Source organism: Aedes aegypti, chromosome 2 (assembly GCF_002204515.2).
Source record: "Aedes aegypti strain LVP_AGWG chromosome 2, AaegL5.0 Primary Assembly, whole genome shotgun sequence".
Taxonomy (NCBI): Eukaryota; Metazoa; Arthropoda; class Insecta; order Diptera; family Culicidae; genus Aedes; species Aedes aegypti.
The window spans coordinates 325,683,781-325,707,629 of NC_035108.1; the positions used below are offsets into that span (position 1 = coordinate 325,683,781).

Consider the following 23,849-nt stretch of genomic DNA (forward strand, 5'->3'; position numbering starts at 1 on the left):
ACGAAAAAACCAGATCGGTATCTATTTAAAGTCGCCAAAGGCGAAAGAGCACAGAATACACTGTGTAAAACGCATAATGCGAATCCATATAGGTGATAATTTAAATTAAATGTCAACATATTCATAATCCCACCCTTATTAAGCCTCAAGATAGAGACTGAAGAAGGGCAGCCGATTATCTCGGAGAAACACAAGGTCACCTGCACCATTGCTCCGGGTAGCACAGGAAGGACTCAATACTGTGGAGGGCGCCCTGGTACCCCACAGGCTCCGTTTGCGGTTAGGTTTTATTTAGACCCCCCTAACCATTCATTCTTAGGCACGGTACGCATCACACCATAAATTAGGGGTCACCTGTGAGGTGGACTTTTACCACCGGAACAGGCAATCCGTAGTGTTAATTCTTAGCCAGTTGAAACAACCGCTACCGACACTACGCGGCTATCTAGGCTGCTCGGGAAAAGGAGGTTAATATTGATGATTAACTCCTGACGTGCCCAAGCAGCCACTAAAAAGCCAAATAGGGAACCACTATGGCCATAACTGGTACACTTTCCCTAGCTCCTCGTAATATAAAAAAAAAAACCCTGGAAGTAAATCCAAATACATAAAAAAAAGCTAAATGATGCGTACCTTTGCAAGCTACGGAAACTAATCCCTTCAAAAATTTCAAGGGTAGTCCAGAATGGATTCCTTCCTTTACTATGAAGAATTTTTTTCATATATATAAATAGACACGGACACTTTAATGCTTACAGTAAGCTCTACTTGCCCTTTGAAAGATGCACCACACTATAAACGGAACAGCACGCAACGCTCAGTGGCACAGTCGGCAAGCATTCCTTTCGAAAAGTTTTTCGGCCTGAGGCGAGAATCGAACCCACACTCCTTAGCTCAATATGGCTAAATGCCTTGGTGACACTAATCGCACGGCTACGAAGCCCAGTTAAAATAGAAGAAAATTCAGGAGTATACGCAGAAATGAACGTCCCTGGGATATTATTTGAAATTTTTCTTTGGAAATCGTTATTTATCGTTTTATGAAATCACTGAAAAAAAATCCAAAGAGAGGATTCATGAACCAGTCCTTGGAGGAATTGGTTGGAGAATCCCTGGAAATTATTTGAGAAAGTTCTAGGGAAACATTCGAGTTTGCTGTCTTGTTATAGATCCAAGATGTAAAAATTATCGTCAGCCTATTTTGACAAGTTCAGTAATAACCAACTTGGCGAAATTTAACTCCATTGAAGCCATCCCGAACATTCAAGTTATCTCTAACGCCTAAAATGTGCTACTTTTGCTTGAATTTTGTTCCTCGAATGTAGTGTTTCTGAACGTCAGTTTCTCCTCAAATATCTCTTTCTTTTCGAATTACCCGTTTGCCCGAAAAGTGATATAACCCAAAAAAAAGTCTTCATTGATACAGTGATAAAATAGAAAGAACGTGAGTTACAATCTTACAATGAAGAAGAATTCCGAAAGTAATCCTCAAAGCCCTAATTGTATATATAATTTAAACTTCTAAGAGACTTTGTTGAATATCCGGAAAAAAGGAACCTCGTGAGAGCTATCTGAAGAAAGGTCTTCTTCTTCTTCTTTCTGGCGTTACGTCCCCACTGGGACAGAGCCTGATTCTCAGCTTAGTGTTCTTATAAGCACTTCCAAGTTATTAACTAAGAGCTTACTATGCCAATTGACCATTTTTGCAAGTGTATATCGGGTACGAAGATACTCCATGCCCTGGGAAGTCGAGAAAATTTCCAACCCGAAAAGATCCTCGGAGAAATGTATGCTCTGGAAAAACTTTTGAAGAAAACCCATTGGTAAACTCCTATGGGGAATTTTTTGAAGAAATCTCTGAAGGAATTCAATATTTTGTCAATTAATTAAATTTAGATATTCAATATTTTTCATAGCATAGCATAACATAGCATAGACTGACTGTACATGTTAATGGTTGCTACTCCGTGGTTGATCTGAACTGGTATGAATTGAATTTCGATTCAAATGAATCAGGGATGGGACTTTCCGCTTAATCTCGAAGTCCATATTTTAGCAGATCTCATATTATTGATCAATAATGACGCTGGTCAAGTCTTAACAGTCCGTTGAGATGGAGAAGGGATGTTAGTGTTTAAAAATTGTTGCTTCTAAAGACCGAAAATACCTGTGCAACTCCATAATTACAACGTAAAGGGTGTAATTAGTGAGGAGGCAAAAAGCGAGGGGCCTTCCTTAGCCGAGTGTCTAGAGTCCGCGGCTACAAATCAAAGCCATGGTGAAGGTGTCTAAGTTCGATTCCCGGTCAGTCAAGAATACTGTCGTAATGGAAATTTCTTTGAATTCCCTGGGCATGGAGTATCGTTGTACTTGCTACACGACATACGAATGCGGAAATGGCAGCTTTGGCAAAGAAAACTCTCAGTTAATAACTGTGGAAGTGCTCATGAGAACATTAAGCTGAGAAGCAGGCTCTGTTCTAGTGAGAACGTAATGTCAAGAAGAAGAAAAAGACATGAAGTGGGTTTTGTTCCAGTGACGGCGTAATGCCAATAAGATGAAAAAGGCTTGCACTTTATAAAATTTCACTTCACTTTCACTAACCATGACTTCAACTTACACTCGTTTACAGCCTGTATCGACTTTTTCTTATTGCATTATGATTATGGATTGCGATTACGGATACATTGCCAGACCTACATCGAACGTGTGGGGCAAAACTATGTTGCTTTCTTAAGACACACCACTCAGTTGGACGTCCACGGGATGAGACTGAATCATGCACGACACACATCACATGCACAGGAAATAAATCGAGTTAAATTTATTTTTATTGACTTTTTCCCCATCGAACCGGACAAATCTTGGGTCGCAATCGTTGCTAAATTTAGAACCATTCCATATTCGATTATGGATAGCAAGAGCTCCTGGAGGGTGGCCGGCCACATAAAGACAAAACTTCTGACATTTGCCCTCTGCTACCTCTCCTGAGAGGTGATGTGGTGAAAAATCCTTCACAGTATGCTCGATTTCCCATCTGTTGTTGCTTTGGGATGAGCTGCTCCATGCAAATGCGGCCCCGCAGTCGCACAGTGGCGCGCTTCCAAATAAAAGTCGGACAGAACATCAACATTGCACCACATCAATGGAAAACGATAATTTATCAACTTTTTGATGAAAATTAACAAATAACGATGGACACTGATTGAACCATCGTACCTTCGTGTTGTACACGAATTCTCTCTGCTCTTAGAAGTTTTTTTAAACTACCGAAAGCAATAAAACAGTACTTTTCAGTGCTAAAAAACAGTACTTTTCAGTGCTAAAATTAAAACGGTACTTTTCAGTGCTACTAAAACATTACTATTCAGTACTATTTCTTCTACTATTGATCCCTTTACGATCCTTGTTAAGATCCGTGCCTTCGATTTTTCGTTGGACCCGTTAGTGAAAGCTAGCAGTGGTAATCCTTCTTGGACACCGTCTTGGGGAAAAAAAAACCTCTTGGAAGGTCACGTCTTCTTTCGTTTATTCACTAAACATGAATGCAACTACGAACAAAAAAAAGGGTGAATTAAACGTGTCAAGAATGGAAGAAAGGACGTTTCTCCGGAATGCGAACTTTCTTCCAAGGGTGAAATGAATAATGATAGTAATTGCATCGAAATGAGCAATCAGTTCAATGCTCTAGACAAATTTTCCGAACACCAAATCGAAGCAGCCTCTAGCCCAGGCTCTCTGATCCAAGTGAGGAAGCAAAGAGTGCCGCCTGTCGTGGTCAGTTGTTCCGAATTTGGAAGATAAGGGCAGGAGATCTTGAACTCCATTAGGGGAATCAAGGTTTCCTTCCAAATCGCAAAGAAAGGAGACTGTCGCGTTTTGTCGGAAACTCTAAAAGGTCGCAAACTTCTTCTCAAACATCTTGAAGAGAAGAAGCACAATTTTTTTTACTTATGAAAACATAACTGAAAGTATGTTCAAAGTCGTCTTGAAAGGTGTCTCAAGTGACTATAAGTCACCTGAAGAGATCAAAATGGAAGAAAAGATTTACATGAATTTTCCCCAGTTCAAATGATCATAATGAAAAAGAGAACCCAAACTGGCATTCTTTGGAAAGAGCTTTCTCAAGAATATTATAAGGTTCATTTTAACAAAAGTGTTCCAAATAATATTAAAGCTTCAGAAAAAGCAAGACTTATGTTCGATGTCCGTGTAACATGGGAACAATTCAAGAAACTTGGAGGAAATTACCAGAACCCCACTCAGTGCCGTCGGTGCCAAAAGTAGGGTCATGGTACAAAAAATTGTCGCATGGATGCTAAATGCATGATTTGCGGAGGTTCTTCTCACGCTAAGGACGCCTGTCCAGTGAAGGAACATACCGATAAGTTCATATGCGCAAAATGCAGGGGCAATCACAAGTCAAACTTTTGGGCTTGCCCTTCGCGTAGGCGAGTCGTGCCAGTCAGATGAACAGTAATATCCGTTACGATAACGGTCGTTTCCGGAATTTGCCTGGTAGAGTATCGAACAATGCTCATTTTTCAGTTTAGATAGCTTGATCAAGAATCATACCCATCAGGAAGATCATAATCATGCTCTTTCACAAACTAATTTTAATCCGTCGGGTAGCCGTTCGAATCTTTTAATTTCGAATGTATCTACCCACGGAAAATCCTTTGCCGATATCGTAGCAGGTAATTTGAACTCCTCTCCTATTCGTACCATGAGTACCCATTCTACTTGTTTCAAATCAATTGAAAAAAAAACCCTGCCGCCACAGGTAACATCTTCTCCGCCTCTTCATCTGCCAAAAATTCTAACGGAAAATCATCAGATGATCATCACTTCAAATAATATGTTTGCCTCTGAATTTAATTTTCTAACTGGACAATTGAATCTAATGATTGATGCAATGTTCAAAGCCACCACTATGACTGAAGCAGTCCAAGTTGGTGTAAAATTTTCTAATCAAATTGTTATTGGATTACGTTTTTCCAGTGGATCCAACAAATAATAATTTAAATTGGAATGCTCGTTCTTTGAAAGGTTAAGAGGACGAGCTGTTTAATTCTCTAACAGCTAATAGCATACATATAGCAGTTATTACTGAAACGTATTTAAAACCTGGATCTAAACTCAAAAAAGATCCTAACTATTTTGTTCATCGTAATGATCGACTTGATGGGGCATGTGGGGGAGTTGCAATCATCATTCATAGGCGTATAAAACATCAACTGTTTTCGTTATTTGAATCTAAAGTTTTTGAAATTTTAGGTGTTTTTGTTGAAACACAGCTTGGTAAATATATTTTCATGGCTGCCCATTTGCCTTTTCAATGCTCTGCACAGCAAGTAAATTTGCTCCAAACTGACTTGCAAAAATTGACTCGCAAAAAGTCAAAATGTTTTGTCATTGGTGGCTTTAATGCCAAACATCGCTCATAGAATAATTCTCAAAGTAATTCTAACGGCAGAATTTTATTTGATGAGTGCTCTGCAGGATATTTCTCAATTCAATACCGTAATTTCGGGTGAAATTGATTATTTTTCACTGTTTTCTTTGTATGCTTTCTAAAATGTTATCAATATCATACAACTAAATGCAGGAAAACAAGTACGACGGTGTACCTCATTGGCACATTTATCGAAATTTTTTAACAAATGTGATGCTAGTGCCAAAAATCTGGTCCAAAATTAAAAATCGGGGAATCCCATTTCGGGGTGAAATTGATCACTTGTCAATGTTATTATTGTTAGTTTCGAAATCAACTTTACATACTAAATTTGGGCCTCCTGAATCCAAATATGCTTGCCAAATTCTTAACAAGACAATATTTATGGAAATAATCAATAATTAAATTTCAAGAATATCGCGAAAAACGCCTAAATGTAGGCAATTTCCAAAGGATTTCCTTACTTTGTTGCAGAAAATTGAATTTTTCAACAAAACGAGCAAATTGGTAAGAGTTTTGATAGTAAAATCTGTTTTGGAGATATATTGTTAGCATCCTCACAAACTTTCAGGTTAACACCATGTCCAAATCCTTGTTTAGAACTAGAAGTTTATAGATGATGATCAATTTCACACTAAACTTGATTCTAGAATTTTACATTATTTTCATAGAAATAAACATTCTGTGACACAAAATACTTCACTATACACAATTAGACTTTATTTAAGACAAACAACGTTCTTCTACTATAAGTTGCAATGAGCTTGGTGCACTATTAGTAAGAAATAAAATCGCGTGACACGGTGATCAATTTCACCCTACTGCTCAATTACACCCGAATTTACGGTACCCTGATAGCCCTACATGTTTTTCCTCTTCTAGAAATCCATCTACCATTGATTTGGTCTTAACCGACTCTAGTCATCTTTGTAGCCAATTAGTTATTTTCGAGCCGACTGGAATATATATGAAACATATATTGGCTCTAATCTTGATGTTAACATTTCTTTACAAACAAAACTTGATATTGACAATGCTCTTGAAACTTTAACAAATTCCATTGTTGAAGCCAGGAGCATTGCATTTCCAAAATTTGAATCCGTGATTATAGATGATGATCTTAAACTCTTGATCCGTGAAGAAAAGGCAATTTCAACGCACTCGCGATCCTGCTATGAAAAATATATGGTAGGATCTGCCGAAAGAAATTAAAAAACGATTTTCACAATTAAGCAACAAAAATTCTTTTAAAAAAATGGACCCTGGCTCTAAGCCCTTTTGGAAATAATCTGAAACTTTGAAAAAACCTCAGAAGCCAGTACCGGCATTGAAAGAGGAAAACAAATTAATACTAACTAATTGCGAAAAAGCTCAAAAACTTGCTATGCGGTTTGAAAGCGCGCATAATTTTAATTTCGGACTCACTAGTTCAATTGAAAGTCATGTTAATCAGGACTTCAAAAGCATTGTCAATCAAGAGAACGTTTTCGAAAATTCCTGGGAGACTGATTTGGACGAAGTGAGAATTATAATAAAAAAATTCAAAAATATGAAAGCTCCTGGCGATGATGGAATTTTCTACATCCTCATCAAGAAACTTCCAGAGAGTAACTTATCATTTTTGGTTAATATATTTAACAAATTTAAACAGTTGGCATATTTTCCTGACAAATGGGAAAATGCTAAGGTAGTATATTTGATTTTAGTTTTGTCCGACCATATGCCACTGTACTTCACAACAAGGACAATCTGTGCTAGGGAATGCATTAGTCCACACCCTCCCCCTCTGCAACGATGGAAGTTAATCATAATTTCAATTAAAAGGGAACCTAAGGCGTGAGAAGAACGGTGCTCGATGACGAGACGGGTGGCATCGCAGAAGAAATAATTACAATAATTAAAACCAGAGCTCTTCTTTCGGGGCTTTTTTGCCATCATCGTGGTGTTGCGAGGGAGATAGCTAGCAAGACACTTGCCCGATGGCATCTTCTCCCAGGCACAGAGACTGATTGTACTCTGCATCAGGACAAGCAGAATTTGTTGTTTTTTTAATAAAAATTTGTTTACATTTCAATGGAAGCAACTCCGTTTGGGGAAAAGTGATTTTCGTTCGAAATTGAATCGATTGCTCCAGCAGAAGAGCTCAGCGTAGCAGAGACACAAGATCAGTACCGTAAACCGGTGACAAATTGTTCAGTATTTTAGAAACTTTTTGGAATTCCAGATATTGTCCAGGGGGCCCAGATAGCCGTAGCGGTAAACACGCAGCTATTCAGCATGACCATGCTGAGGGTCGTGGGTTCGAATCCCGCTGGTCGAGGATCTTTTCGTAAAAAGGAAATTTTCTCGACTTCCCTGGGCATAGAGTATCTTCGTACCTGCCACACGATATACACATGCAAAAATGGTCAATCGGCAAAGAAAGCTCTCAGTTAATAACTGTGGAAGTGCTCATAAGAACACTAATCTGAGAAGCAGGCTTTGTCCCAGTTGGAACGTAACGCCAGAAAGAAGAAGATATTGTCCAATAGTTGTTTTCGACAAAATCAGTATTTCGCCGATTTCTTTCAGTCTGCCTCATTGATTTTTATAACACAATATTTTAATATTTTATGAAATACCTACAAGTTTAGCATCAGTGTATTGTCTAGTAATGAGTTTGCCAACAAAGTTGGTTACACCCTTGAAAAAAAAATCAAAATAAGCATCTTTGAGAGAAAATGTGATGCGGTTTCGAACTGGTAAAAAGCAACCCAGTGATCAATTTACCCCTAAGTTACGGTAGGTACCGCTTTCCAGTTCGAGGTTGATGACAGGCAAGGTCGCTTTTATTGACGGGTACCTACCAACGACAGGAGATGAAATACAATTTCCCATATGGAAATCTATTAACCTTTAGCCGGCAAACGTAATCTGTTCGTTCGCTTTGATCACTTTGCCGTTTTGGAGGTCTCTCGGTAGCTGATGGAAATGCAATAGGGAAAGTGTACCAGTTATGGCCATAGTGGTTCCCTAATTGGCCATATGCAAAATTCAGATAACTTCTTCATTTTTAATCTATTTGAATGTTTTAACATCAAGATTTAAGCTATATCTTACTGCTAAAACACAAAAAAAACTTTTAAAAATGTTTGACATTCCTGTTGTTACGTATGGCGAAATAGGGAACCACTATGGCCATAACTGGTACACCTACCCTATATGAGATTTTATTCGTTGGCAAATGCAACGACTAAGCAAGTAGTTGCTCTTGCAAAAAGCGTGGAGTAATCACTTAGCGTTTGTGGAATATGTTTCATTGAAATCAGCCAAGCTTCTGGTAAGCTTTTTCATATATGAGATAGAAAAAGATTTCAAGAAAGGAAAAACCGCGATCTATGACTTTTGATCTGAATTCGGTTTATTCTTGACAAGGAAAAATGTCAACCATTACTGTGGAGGCTTACCCACATGGTGTTCTATCATCCTTTTTTCATCCTAGAGTTATCGTTTTGGGTAATTCAAGTCGATTCCCGGTTGGTCCAGGATCTTTTCGTAATGGAAACTTCCTTCACTTCACTTGACATAAAGTATCATCGTACTTGCCACACGATATACGAATGCAAAAATGGCAACATTGACAAAGAAAGCTCTCAGTTAATAACTGTGGAAGTGCTCATAATAACACTAAGCTAAGAAGCAGGCTCTGTCCCGGTGAGGACGTATTGTCAAGAAGAAAAAGATCCACAACTTAACATTATCTTATTGATTACATATAATTTGGACTCCAAACGAGGCACAATTTTGAATATTTATCTCTCTTTTTGCTTCATAGCTAAACCTGCTAAATAAAGAGACAGAATCCAGCCTGTCTCAAACCACATACCACTCACAGGAAACAACGTGCACAAGTGGCATTTCCAGCCAGAATCGCACAACAATATGCACATCATAATCATCACATCCATTAAAAATCCAAAAATTTCCGCCAGTACTCCGTCCACTTCCACCACCGCTATCACTCTTCACACCCCAACGCCGCCCGCCCGCCTCACTGCTTGGCTGCGGGCAAAATAGGCCCAGTCAGGGTGGAAAACATAAGAAAATCGATTTTCCTGTCTCGGTTTTCTCCTGTGCCATGCCGCGACACAACCTAACGAAGTCTCCACACGACGGCCAACCTTGCAGAAACATATCGCACCGCTTCTTGCTCACTCATTCTTTCGTTAGCATTTCATCATCGTACCGTAAAATGGGGAAACTTTGGTTGTTTTTTTTTGGAAGAAAATCTTATTAATACAGATTTTTATTACATTTTGTGTTAAGGTGAAGATGAATCGAAAAAAAACATCAAATTTTCTGCTGGTGCTAAGCTTGCATGCTGTTTATAATGTTTTGTAAGCTTACGTGTGAATTACTGAACTCATTTTCAAATTTATACAGCATGACATACAAAGTTTTATGCTCACCAAACCCTTTTTTCGTGAATGATTTCAAGGAAAATTGCCTACATTTAGGAGTATTATGCAGATTTACAAAGGTTGATTTTGCAATAAAATGATGAAATTAACATGAATTTTTGACATCATTTCTAAATTCAAGAGACTCAAATTTAATGGGTACGAACATCTTTTGTTCTTTAACCTAATTTTTTATAAAGATTGTACTCCTAAAAAATGCGACATGTTTTGGGTGGTTGTGCTACTTTTCCCCGAACGCCAGTACCCCGAATGCCAGTTCCCTGAATATCCTGTTTCCCCGAATAACCCACTTCCCCGAAAAGATTTTGGAACGCATAATTGTCATATATTTATACATTTCAGGGTGGTGAACGTTCTGGTCATCTGATATGCACTCTTCTTTATTTGATTGGCGGTTCTTACGAGTTTTACCGTCCTCAGCATTTTTGGCAACATGTGTATAGCCGAGACCAAATACCTCCTTCTTTTGATTGCTTATCGTTCTTTCTATTCACCATCCTGCCACCTAAAACTATTTTTGCGCCTATTTGAACTGCTCCACTTTTCGGGGAAACGGGTCATTCGGGGAACTGGCGTTCGTGGAACCGACATTCGGGGAAACGGCATTCGGGGAAACGGCATTCGGGGAAAAGTAGCACAGTTGTTTTGGGAGTAGCTTTTTATCGTGTAGGTAAAACATCATTATTTTTTAGTAAAACTAGTTTGGAGTGTTATGTTTATGTGTACGAAATCTTAGTAGTTTTCAAGATGCATTCGGAACAAGAAGAGCTACGCCAGTAAATCTTGGGCGCGGTGATCGATAATCCTGGTCAGTCGCACAGATGGATCGGCAAAAGGTTTGGAATCCACCATTCCACCGTGTCCCGCGTTGTGAAGATGTTCCAGGAGACGACGACTATCGAGCGGCGCGCTGAAAGCCGCCGAAAACCGAAAACGGAATACCCAAAGAAGGCGCGGAAAATAAGGCAGTACTTTAAGAATAACCCGAACCTTTCCACCCGAGACGTGGCCCAAAAAGGTCAATTCGTTGGAGTGGTTCGTCCAGCAGACCATGAAGCGGGCTGGGTTACGTGTTTTTAAGGTTAAGAAGGCGCCAAACCGGAAAGACAAGCAAAACTCGTTGGCCAAATTGCGTGTGCGGAAGCTGTACCGTGAGTGGCTGGTTATTCCAGGCATTAAGACGAACACCAAACAAATCCCCGGACTCGAGTTTTTTGTCGGTACGTCCCATATGGAGGTTCCGGAAAAGTTTCCGGAAGAGAAAGATGGACAAATTCTCGAAGAAGTATCTGTTGTGGCAGGCGATCTGCGAGTGCGGACGGTACAGCAAGCCGTTCGTTACAACCAGCACCATAAACGGACAGCAATATCGATAGGAATGCTTGCAGAAGTGCTTGCTGCCCTTCCTCCGCTTTCACCATGGTCCAACGCTGTTCTGGCCGGATCTCACTTCGTACCATAACGTTAAGCCTGTAGCTGTCTTTTTTTTCAGCAATTTGGCAAATTGCTTCAGCATTTCTGAAATTGTTTACTGGAATTCAGCAATCTAACTTGCTGTATACTTGTCGTCACCATCAGTTTGGCTGATTTTCAATAATTTATATGACACATGATTGATAACCAGCAATACATTTGAAATTTTGCTGTAAACCAGTTAATATTATTACTGAACTCGTATCAGCATATTTTGATTGCCGATAATCAGCAAACAGTTTTATCTGTCAACAGATAAATTTTAAACAAGAAAAAAATTTCTCCCACTCGTTTCACTCATAATATCAGCGCGGAGCTTTAAAAATGTGTACCCAAACATTCATATTTTTTATGTATATTTTTCGAAATATCGTATTTGGTAGGTATTGAACATTCAGTATGATATTCATGGTTTAATAAACATTAAAATGTTCTTTCTTTTTCTAGGTGGCAACAATGTCGTTACGGTAGACGATGCATTGTCTTTATGTTCGTTTTAAGGGCAGATCGCTGTTTTTGACGGCCAAAACCTCTAGTACTCTAGATATGCACCCTAGAGGTTTGGTGTCTTCGACAAAGTGTTTTGGAATAACTTGTGCTACATTTTGACACATGATTTGATCTAGATAAGGGAAAAGATAATTTGAAAAGTTTTTAAAATCACTCCGTCAACATGCAATATGTTTTAGAAATACATTTGAAAAATATAAATTCATGAAAAGTTTCTCAAATAAAAGCATTTTTTAACATATTTTCATAAAGTTTGCAAACCACCACAACAAAAAAGCCCCACGTGACCCCACTTTTCTTTCTTCAGGACAATGAAACTTATATTCTTGACTAGTCGTATACAAAAAATTAGCTGCCACCATCTGCCGCTTCATGAGTTATCCTGGATTTTGTAAAACACTGTTTTTAGACTGTTTTTTTTTATCAAAAACATAATTAAATCTGAAAATTTTGCTAGTGAATGATGAAAATTTACTTTTTTATAGTTAAGCTTCTGATACTTGATGACAAAATATTTTTTTAACATTTTTTTTTTGTATGAAAGAATGGTCAAAATCGATTTTTGTCTGTTTTTACTAAATTGTCATATATCGTAATCCACGTCAGTGATAGAGTGTAAGTGTCTTCCGAAGAAATGTCAAAAATGCCTCAATGAACAACTTTGCAGAAGAAATTTTTTTGCTAGGACGCTCCTATCAAAAGATAAAACTGATCTAGATCAGTTTTCACTTATCTAGATCAAATCTGAATGTGTCAAAATATAGTACAAGTTATTCCAAAACACTTTGTCCAAGACACCAAACCTCTAGGGTGCATAACTAGAGTACTAATGGTTTTGGCCGTCGAAAACAGCGATCTGCCCCATTGTGGGGCGTTGCATACCTCCAGTCGTTTAACGTTGTATGGAAATTCCTGGCTTTGTTAATGAAAATGGCTTCAATTTGTAGAAATGCGTTTCGCTAAGAGTTTATGATTGTATCCAAATTCTACTTTGACTAGGCTGATAAATGACGAACTCTTTGAACTTTATCAAACAGTGATCATAGATCAGATAGTTTTTAAGTATTCCAAAAATGCTAAAATCTATTTTTTTATATATGAGTACAAAGCCTCGAAGGCATTCGATTTTTACAAAATGAGCTCAACATAAAGAATTATGTTGGTACAACCAAACCTTTTTTTACGCCACTAACTGAGGGAGCGCAAAAAGAATTGGAGCGTGAAATGAACGTTCCCTCTTTTCACGCTCCAATTTTGGCAATTGGAGCGTAAAAAGAGAGAGCGTAAGCTCAAGTTTTGAGTGTCAAAATATTAGCAGCGGGAAAAAGCATTTCGTTTGTCCTCAAGGGATTTTCCGAAAAGATGGAGTTTATCCGTGGTTCTCCTCAAGAGTATCAATAGGGATGACGGAAACCATAGTCTGACGTCTTTTTGGAATCCAAGATGGTGTTTTCCGGTTTGTGAAAATCACTTAAAACCCATTCAATATGGGTATTTCTGGAACGAGAACGATGAGGAGATGCCGGAAATTGATATCTGACGCCTATAAAAACATAGAAAAAATCATTGAATTTTTACGCCATATGTGCGCGACATATTAAAGCAAGTAAAATGACTTAAATTTGAGTTACACGCGACCTAATTTTCCATCAAATTGAATTGAATTTTATTCGGATCATAAAAAATTTCAATCACATTGGACGTAATTTTACAAGAATGACGTATTTTTAAGTTTAAAGATTATCAAATTTACGTCATTTCAGTTGTTACATCGAGTATTTTGCTTATCATGAAATTTACGTCACATGTAATATTAGTTTTTTAGTGTGTATATAAAAAAAATCTAAAACTTCTTTTGAAAATACATTTTTTTTTTAAATTATAGCATAAAACGGCATAAAAATTTCAATAAAATTGAATAAAAATCAATTTCACAATTTTATTAAGATTGGAGCTAAAGGTTCATTTTACCACCACTGGCTTTCGTGCAGAAATCATTCTAAAAACTTGACTAGAATGTTAAATATATCCCAAATTTGCCTGTTTTACGGCAGTTCCACATCGTTTTCTATAAGCTCTTCAATTTGTAGTATATGCCCTGATTGTGAGTTTTGGATATCTGATTGCGTAGATAATTCTAAATTCCTTGTAAAACCGCCACGTGGTTGTGACCCATGGGGGAAAACCTATAGCCACAGATATTTTTTCTCGTATTTAGTCACTTGTTAATTTAAATTATACACAAGTTGGTTTCTGTTGTGGAAATGTAATGCGAATTTTCATAATATAGATTTATGTTTTTGAAACCACTTCAAGAAGTTTTTGAAACCTTCTTTAAGATCTTACGATTTGTATGAAATTTTTAAGGAAGTTCTAGATCCCTGGCATTGTGATTTATTTTCTGCAAATTAGCTAAAAATATCAATTTGATGAACTAACTTTAACTAGCATGGCAGTCAAAGAATTAAATTAATTAATTCATTACGCGTGATAAAGATGGAAAAAATATGAGTGAAATTATGAAAAAAAATGAAAGGGGTCTGCGTAGTCTGTAGGGATTTGATTTCTAAACTTGCAACCAACTCAGTTATTGGGTCACCAAGTGGCTCGGTAGATTAGTTGGAAAAGCCCTCGTCTAGCATACAAGAGTCCTGGGTTCAAATCCCAGCCGAGCACGTGAATTTTTTCATAAATTCAACCATAATTTGTCCATCTTTACCACGCGTAATGAGTTAATCAATTTAATAACCATGAGGATTGGATTACCGAACAGCTCAATATAAGCGTCAATTTAGTCAAAGAATGCTTACATGGGGAATTGAGGTCCCCCAAGGTATATTGGAATATTCACTCTCCATGATTCAATGTGACAATGCCCAATTTTTAATGCTAAAAGAGTATTTCGGGAACGTATCGAAAAATGATTCAAAAATATCTACAATCGCTGTTCAAACAATTCCGGGTGAAATACTGGAGTTGCTAGTAGGGGGTTTCAATAAATTTTAGGCATATTCAAAATGGTTCAAACACCTCGGTTCAAGTTTCATTATTATTTCATGGTTTGATTTAAAAAATGACACAATATTGTGTATGTATCCTTCATTTCTTTTATTTGGAACAGACGTAAACACATTTTCAATTTAAATAAGAAAATCAACTTATGATCTAAAAAAGGTTGAATCTCCAATGAAGCATATAAGTCCCTATCATTACTAAGCCTTAAATGACAGCTTATGATTAAAAATAGTTAATATAGTTAATAGAATATTGAAATTACAATTACCGTAAGTTCAATTACAATTACAATAGATTGGAACAGGGTGGGTAACTATCAGTTTCGTCACTGACTGATGACCAAAAATCAAAGAATGTGATCAACGCCTCAAAAATATTTTTTGACGTAAGACTACGTCTTTCTTCTCTATACAGGAGAGAAATTGGAATTACAAAACCACGAGCGTTACTTTGACATAAAATATTTCAAACGTTTATAAATTTTTGCTGGCTTAACGAAATTCCTTGATTAGCACCTCAATCGAAAGACAAGGCATCAAAGATTCATGTCGTTTACTTACTGAACCCCACATATCTGTCCAAATAGTTTAATAACTGTTTTAAAAGATAACGTTGATTTCAAGCAAATCTATAAATAGGGATGCTAGAGAAAAGTGGACGTCATTTGCTTTTCACTCTCCGCATGGATCGGATCTCAGCAGGCAACAGATCGGCTTGCTCTGACCGGGCGTGCTTCTCAGGCACAGACATCGATAGCGAAGATCGGTGATCGAAAAATACATCGGCGGAAACTACAACTGTAATATTGGCAAGATTGGCGAGAGTGAAGTGAAATTCCGGGAAACTGTGGCTGTGGCTGGCATCCGAGAATCATCAAACCATATCGGGCGAGGATTTCAACAAGTGCCGCGTCAAAATGTGTCCGTTTTACTCGAATTCAATAATTCAATCGGCCCTTTTCAGGGCCAATAAATGTGTTCTAAAGAGTTATTTGTGTAATAGTTCCTAATGTGTTTACCACATACTTGCTGTAATATCTTAATTCATCCCGTCATACAATATCTGATTCATTACGAATAATCGACAATACGGCAATTTGAGGATGTTTCCGGGGACGCTGCTGCAGTGCCGTCGGGATGCAATAACAACATACCGCAACATAACATCTTGTACATTCCTTGCCAAGACATCAATTTCATATAGCCTATTTCCCAGATCAGAAAGCGAAGAATACAAAAAGGAGGAGCATCATCTGCTATTCTAAGGGTATAAAGCATACCTCCTTCGTTGAATTTGGTTTCATTCTTTTTTCGTTTTCGAGCTGATAAGAGCTCTTGATCATCAAGCTGCTGCAAATCCAGCGATGAGTGGGGCACTTCTCCGAACGGAGAGCTCCTCACTGTTCTTAAAATCACAAACCATTACATTCTGAACTATAACTAAAGGAAGGTTGCAATTATGACAATTGACTTTAATTCAAACGCAGAAAATCACATGGCGTAGTTAACGTCATGCAGTCGTGTCTTGTACAACGTATTTGAATACTCACAATCACAGCACCTATCATCTATCATCAAACATCCTATCATCTGCAAAAAGCTACAGCACCACTGTTTTTAGAGTCTGACCCAGAAATGATCAAAGTTGTGTCCATAGTAGTCCTACGTCAACCCCGCGGTAATGTAACAGACATTAGCAACCCCAATTTTATTTTGTCTTCTATGACTGACAAGGACACCACGAAGAAACAAAGCCGTAAGCGAGCATCAACCAATCTTACGAAATACTTATTCCTCAAATAATTACATATTGTACACTGAAACGCACAGAAACTAAAAAGATTTTATAGGCCTTAGTTTTGCTATGCAAAGCACAATAATGAAATGGTTTCTTTTTCTGGGAAATGATCTTTCTGGAGAATAGTCCATTCTGACGAATGGTTTCCTGGCACACGATCTACTCTGGTCAAAAAGATTGTTGCAAAAGCCAAAAACAAATTTTATACAACCGCAATTTTTTTCTAAGCTGCTCAAAAAATCTTTGTTGATTTTTTTTGGGTTGATACAAACAAACTGCTTCTAAAATATTATTCTTAATACCTACAGACTGCAAAAATTTACAGTTCTATAATTTTCTTCCGTATACACAAAGTATGGCATTAAATTACTTTGAATAAAAATTGTTTAATATTTCGAGAAAGAGAGGTGAAATCAAGTTTTCCCGGATATCAAGTGTACCAAAATTCCTCTAATGAATTACGTAAAGTGGGGCAATTTACGGCTTCGGTACCATTCGACTATTGGGGCCTTCCTTAGCCGAGTGGTTAGAGTCCGCGGCTACAAAGCAAAGCCATGTTGAAGTTGTCTGGGTTCGAATCCCGGTCGGTCCAGGATCTTTTCGTAATGGAAATTTCCTTGACTTCCCTGGGCATAGTGTATCATCGTAACTGCCACACGATATACGAATGCGAAAATGACAAGTTTGGCAAAGAAAGCTTTCAGTTAATAACTGTGGAAGTGCTCATAAGAACACTAAGCTGAGAAGCCGGCTCTGTCCCAGTGGGGACGTCAATGCCAAGAAGAAGAAGAATTATTCAACTTATATCAATCAATCATGTTTCAAACGCGAAAAACCCAGTATTTTTCTATCAAAACACACCAATAAAAACATACAAAAGTCTCTTTATTCTGTTAGCTTCACACTGACGAGATTTCAGGAACTGAACAAACAATTTCGCCAAAGATGTCATCAATTCAAATGAATATGCAAAAACTAATACACCTCAAAGCATCCTTATGATAGTTCTAGAAACGCCCTTACATAAAATATTGAAAAAGATTTTCTTTTTATTTGGTTCCATGCAATGAAAGTTTGTCCAAAAATTACAATATTCACGTCGAAAAAAAACAAATAGTCATAACTTTTCCGAATCTCAATCGATTTTTATAATGTTTGGATTGAAAGTCTGAATAGCATTCGAACCATCATGACATTTATAATTTTTAGTTTGAATTGAGATAGAAATCTTTAAAAAAAACTCTTGTCCCACTCAAACTTTTGCCTCACTTTGCTCCACATCTCAAAATGCGGCTGATTTGGATTGAGCAGCGCATGAATGTAAATAGACAACCACGTAATTTGTTTGCTCATGTCCGAAAAAAAAATCAAAAGAAGCCCGGCTTCGGCTAAGACTGCCGAGAATACGTAAATTCCCTTATATAAAGCGTGGCATAGCTCTAAGCGTTTATCGTCGATTGAAAATTTCTGATTAGATTATAAAAATTTGTTTTGCTTAACTGGTCAACAGAAATTATATCCTTTCGATTAATAAGTTGTGGCTGTTGTACAATTAAATTTGCCCGCATTATCAAAGATACTCCGTTTTACGGTACCCCTTGCTGGCCACGGGTCCACCATCCCGTCTGACTAAGAGTGCTAGAATAAGACCGTACGCTTCCCTCCAGCAGTGGAAGCAAAACGGCACGATACGCAGCATAATTATGCGAGCGGTTTTTCTCTACCACCCTACGCTTGGCCCATTAATGTTTTCAGGGTAGACACTTTTTGGAAAATCAAAAATTCCTGACTATTGCAAACTGATTGACACTAGTAACGACTCCAAAGACAATTTAAAGCATCGTCCGAGCTAAGTTCATTCACTTAACAGGTGAAAAACGGCGATCCACTGCACTAAATACACACCCCGAAAATATCGACGACCATAAAAAATGAATATCCTGCGTCCATGTTTCCACCTTTTTAGCACTGTTTCCCCGTTCGGAGTCACTTTTTACTCGCCCAATTCATTTGGTAATCCATTTTTCTTTCAGTTTACAGAACCCGTACACATATTTTCACACCCCGATAGTGGGAAATAAAAGTGGTCAATGAAAAAGGGTACTCACGCAGCGATGCTTTTTGACAATGGCCACCGTTCCATCGAAGCCTGGTACTTCATGTTCTCGATCTGCTTCTTCAGTGCGTCACGGTCCATGGTTGCTAGAATACTGGGATCCATCGCGCCTGCAAGTAGACCAAATCGCGCGTGATGAGAGTCGTGGGTGGGTGGTGGTGGGAATGGAAAATTTTCCAGGAGGGGGAAACGTCGGTAAATTTTATCTCATCGGGTAAACCGGGTGGGTTTTGTGGGGTAGAATTTTGAAATCGTCGTTGGGAAAATCTAGGTAGCAGATGTGAAATTTATAACGCTTAATTTACTTTTATTCAGTCGAAATTTTTATGTCAATATCAGATCAGAATCGCATAACAGAAACAAAAGAGATCAATCTCAAATTAAGTAATTGTTTGAGAGGAAGAGAAAATTTCTAATCTGAAAGTTTACGTACTACTTTTTATTCAAAAGCTAATAAATAATATGTTTAGAACATGTTTCATTCTTCTTTAAACTTTAAGTAAGGAATTTTCAGTTAATAGTTAGTGCGAATGTTACATCATAATAAATATATGTTTTCTTCCTAAAGCTTAACGGATTTCATGGTTGATCTTTTATGATCATCTCAAAATTTAAAATCTATGATTTATCAGTCCAATTATTGCAATGGTAGACTTATTGATGTGGTTTGACGCATGAACCTGGAAGGGTCCTTCTTACCCCGTTTGGTAAGTTAACTGCGTCTAATGGATCATTTTAATTTTTTTTTTTTCTAAGGTTTACAATTTCGAAATTATTCGTTCAAATTAATGTTCACACCGGCAAATATGTTTTCAAAATGTGATTGTTACATAATTTTTGTAGTTGGAATTGCAAAATATTGACATTTGAAAATGATATTGAACAATATCTTTGAGCTATCGTTTTTTAGGGCCCACTTGCCCCAGGGTACCTTATTTAAAAGGAACACATTTTTAATTGATATTCAGTTCAGATTTTTTTTTAACATTTCATTTGTACAATATCAATAATTCAGATGATAATTATGCCAGTTGAACGTCATCTGTCAAATTCAACTTTTTTGACAGTTTTGCCAATCGTAGCACATGCGCGCAAGTGATGATGGGATTTTTCTTATCACAACCGGAAAACTGACATTCGACAGAGGGAGACGGTATACTGCTAAATGGGGTGCAAATAAAAATTTCGTTCCACAGAGTTCGTCATGTGTGGTATCGAAACAGTAAGAGGGTGTGGATCATGTTCATTCGCACTCTGACGGGAGATATAGCGTTAAAATGAATTCAACGCGTGCGCATAGATAGAAGCATAGGCTTTCGTGGTTTGACATTATAGAAATCGTAAATCAGTGCCAAAAGCGCGGGAAATCTGGAAACCCTACAAATGTCTAATGGATTTGAGTAGTTTGCTGAGAAAAAGGAATTGACATTAGAGGTGCGTTACTTTTAATAATTTTGACCATTCGGAACAACATTCAGTGGTATTCAGCGGAAATCAATGATAGGAATTTTATTTCATTTCGTAAACTTGAAAATAAAAATCGGAATTATGCCAAATATCAAGATTCCAATATTATTTTGTTCTTTCTAGAGCATAAATAGAAGAAAAAAATGGGGCCCTCATTTTAACTAGCTTTAACAACAAATTATCAAATAGGATTTTTTAACGCTCATTTGCTACCTGAATGATTCTTCTGCATATCTTCGAGTTGAAAAATAATATTATTTCTTTCATCTATTTGGTCTAAAACCATTGATAGAAATGAACAATCAGTTGAACAGCTGAGATAAGAAAAGAAAGAAAGAATCTGATTGTTTTTTTTACGGAGACCTCATAATTCAACATTATGAGCGCTGAGATGGTAAAAAATCGATCAACTACTAAAAACCAAGATGGCGTCGAAATTCCAACGAATTTTCCAACCTCAAAATTATACACCTGCGGTTCAGCATTACGTCCACATTAGAACAAAGCCTGCTTCTCATCTTGATGAATACATTTAATTAAGATCAAATCACAGACAAAAGCTTTTAAAAATACTATCTAGGTTTCTATTTTTAAGTATTTTTATGAAAAAAGTCTCGTTTTGAATATGAGTGGGGTGTTAAGGGATTATCTATTCTATATTTTCTAAGTAAGTAAACTCATTCGATTTGTGCTGTTATAAATTTCAATATACTTTTGGCTTGTTCTGTGAAGTAAGTTTGCAATGAAAAAGTTGAGGGGTCTATTTCTCGAGTCACTAGTTATCATATATCTCGATTTTTTGTAAAATTGGTAGGAACACCTAGGTGGAAACGGGTTAATGTAAAAGTGAGGCTGTTCTTTATAATACAGTCAACTCTCCCTTACTCAATATTCCGTATCTTGATATCGGGCCTTCCTTAGCCGAGTGTTTAGAGTCCGTGGCTACAAAGCAAAGCCATGCTGAAGGTGTCTGGGTTCGATTACCGGTCGGTCCAAGATCTTTTCGTAATGGAATTTTTCTTGACTTCCCTGGGCATAGAGTATCATCGTACCTGCCACACGATATACGAATGCAAAAATGGCAACTTTGGCAAAAAAAGCTCTCAGTTAACCCGTATAGGCCTGAGTGAAAGCAAAAATACTAAAACCCTTACCACTCAGCGAATACTTAACTGATTCAAATAATTTTTTGTCAGTATACTGGCCCACATATCTAGTTTCTAGAAATGGCCTGAGGAACTCGGGAATACTCCTGTAGCCGGAGTTATTGCGGTGGGTCACTGGGTCAAGTCGGGTAGAAAAAGGCGATTTTTTGGGATATGCCAAGTTATCTTTATTTATTTCCAATGCCATTAATTTTATTTTGCATAAATCATTAAGATCTGATATTCAACATTATAAATGAATAGTTTTGCACCATTTAGAGTGTACAGATGTGGCCGCTCGGACTTAATATCCTGAAGAACCGGCTCTAGATTTGTTAGGTACTAAACCGTTTCAAATCTCCAAAAGTATAGATCGAACATAATAGTTCACTGAAATGCGTTCCAATAAGCTTAACACAGATGTGAAGATACAAACTGTGCACTTTATTATAAGTTTGAGGCATCCCGGAGACCCGAAAATGGTCATTTGTAGAATCAAACAAATGCAGTTGATATAATTATTCAATTTAATCGACTACCAGAAGGTTTACGCTGATGCGTTTTTCTTAAAACTCCTTGATATTGTGGCCACATTATAGCCAATTCTGTAAAACTATCTGTGACTTGAAATTTGCCTACCTCTAGGGGCACAGAAGCACAGAACCCTTGTTACCCGAGCTGACCCAGTGACCCACCGCAATAACTCCGGCCACAGGAACATTTCCGAGATTTTTTGACCACTTTTAGAAACAAGATATGTGTACGAGTATACTGACAAAAAATAATTGAAATCCGTTAAGTATTCACTGAGCGATGAGAGTTTCAGTAATTTTTCTTTCACTCAGGCCTATACGGGTTAATGACTGTTGAAGTGCTCATAAGAACACTAAGCTGAGGCTCTGTCCCAGTGAGGACGTAATGCCAAGAAGGGTAAGAAGAAGATATCGAGATAGAGATGCACTGGTTTTGTGTCCTGTAACGGAGGTAGGTCGATGGTATCTTCAATATCGAGTTATGGAGAGTTAACCGTGTTTCTAAAAATTGTTCAATCATTGTCACGTCACCCCCTGCCAATGATCTACTGTGGTCGATTGCACTGTGGTCACCACATTTTGACCACTACAGTGAACCAATGATATGCTGCGTAAAGGAGACGAACAAAAACAAACCGTATGTGAAGAATCATGCAAATCATCTTGTAAACTATCAATCTTAACATTTCTTTATTCCATTAAAATTTCCTTAATTAGTTGTTTAAAACCCGTTATACCTCGAAATCTAATTAGAGCTTAAGATCTAGTGTTAGTACATGAAGAATTGGATTACAAATTATAGTATGGAGTAGGAGAGGAGTAGAGTCATTGAGATTGGCTTTTGATATACACGCCGGGAGAAAGGTAGGACTGTATTTTGTTCAATTATTGACATACCAGAAGTTGCTCAAAATTTACGTTGAACTTTTTGTTTCATCCCTTAACACCCCATTTTACGGTACGTAACCTTGTTTTTCTTGGTAGCCTCTAAATTCGACATGGTGAGTGCTATCAAGGTGAAAAAATAATTCTACTACTTAAAATCATGAAGGCGTCAAACTCCAAGATGGCCGCCAGATTTTATTGCCTAAAATAATACTCCTATTATTCACTCGACGCGAATAAAACACCAATGATTGAAAATGTGTTTCTTTGTTGTACAAAAAATAATGTTTGCATTGATTGCACTCGACATATACGTCAAAATCGTAGAACATGATTTAGAAAATCGTTCATTTCATAGGGTAAATACCATTGCTCACCAAGTTTTTATAGTCTATCTTACGTATTTTTTCCTTAGCTTTCTGATGATGATCCCAGAATTCAAAACGAGCGGTGCGCGAATGGTGAATAAACGCTTTTTCTAACAAAATTTAAGATGGCGGCTAAATTCAAAATGACCGCCAAAATTTGTTCAACTTCAAATGAAAGCTATATTCTTTCTCTATATGATGCCACTAAGTTTGCTATGTGTTCCAAATATGAGACATATCTCGTGAAAAAACACCCCAGATTCATAAAAAAAATGGGCTTTTTCGCAAACTGTTTAGCTAGCTGGCGTACGAGGGGTCCACCAATTTGAGAAAACCGAAAGGACCACCCTTAAGTTTTATCGAAAACTAGCGATCAGTGACATAAAATTGGAATTCTAACGAAGGGTGCCGATGGCGGCCTGGTTTCAGCGAGAATTGCTCAGTTCTACCCTGTGATCAACTTGGGATAAAAAATGAGTCTTCTGCGAAATTGTTCTGAAGGTCAAGGGAAATCGGAAGGCAAATACTTTTATTTTTATTTAATGTCCAAGTTATTCAGGATTGATTTACTTTATATTCAAGTGTTTCAGTTTTGAGTAATTTTTTAATTTTTGATACACCTCAG

At 37.4% G+C, this 23,849-nt stretch overlaps 1 protein-coding gene across 2 annotated transcripts in view; it reads right to left on the reverse strand.

Moving 5' to 3' along the window:
- LOC5568246 (guanine nucleotide-binding protein subunit gamma-e) overlaps nt 1-23,849 on the reverse strand; it is a 130,567-nt gene that overhangs the window by 79,873 nt on the left and 26,845 nt on the right. For both annotated transcript variants that reach the window (XR_002500701.1, XM_021845874.1), the window contains exon 2: nt 18,819-18,936. Coding sequence is in view for 1 of the 2 variants with exons in the window: in XM_021845874.1 (XP_021701566.1) it covers nt 18,819-18,931 (113 nt within the window). In the remaining variant the exon portion in view is untranslated. The remainder of the gene's footprint in view (nt 1-18,818; nt 18,937-23,849) is intronic.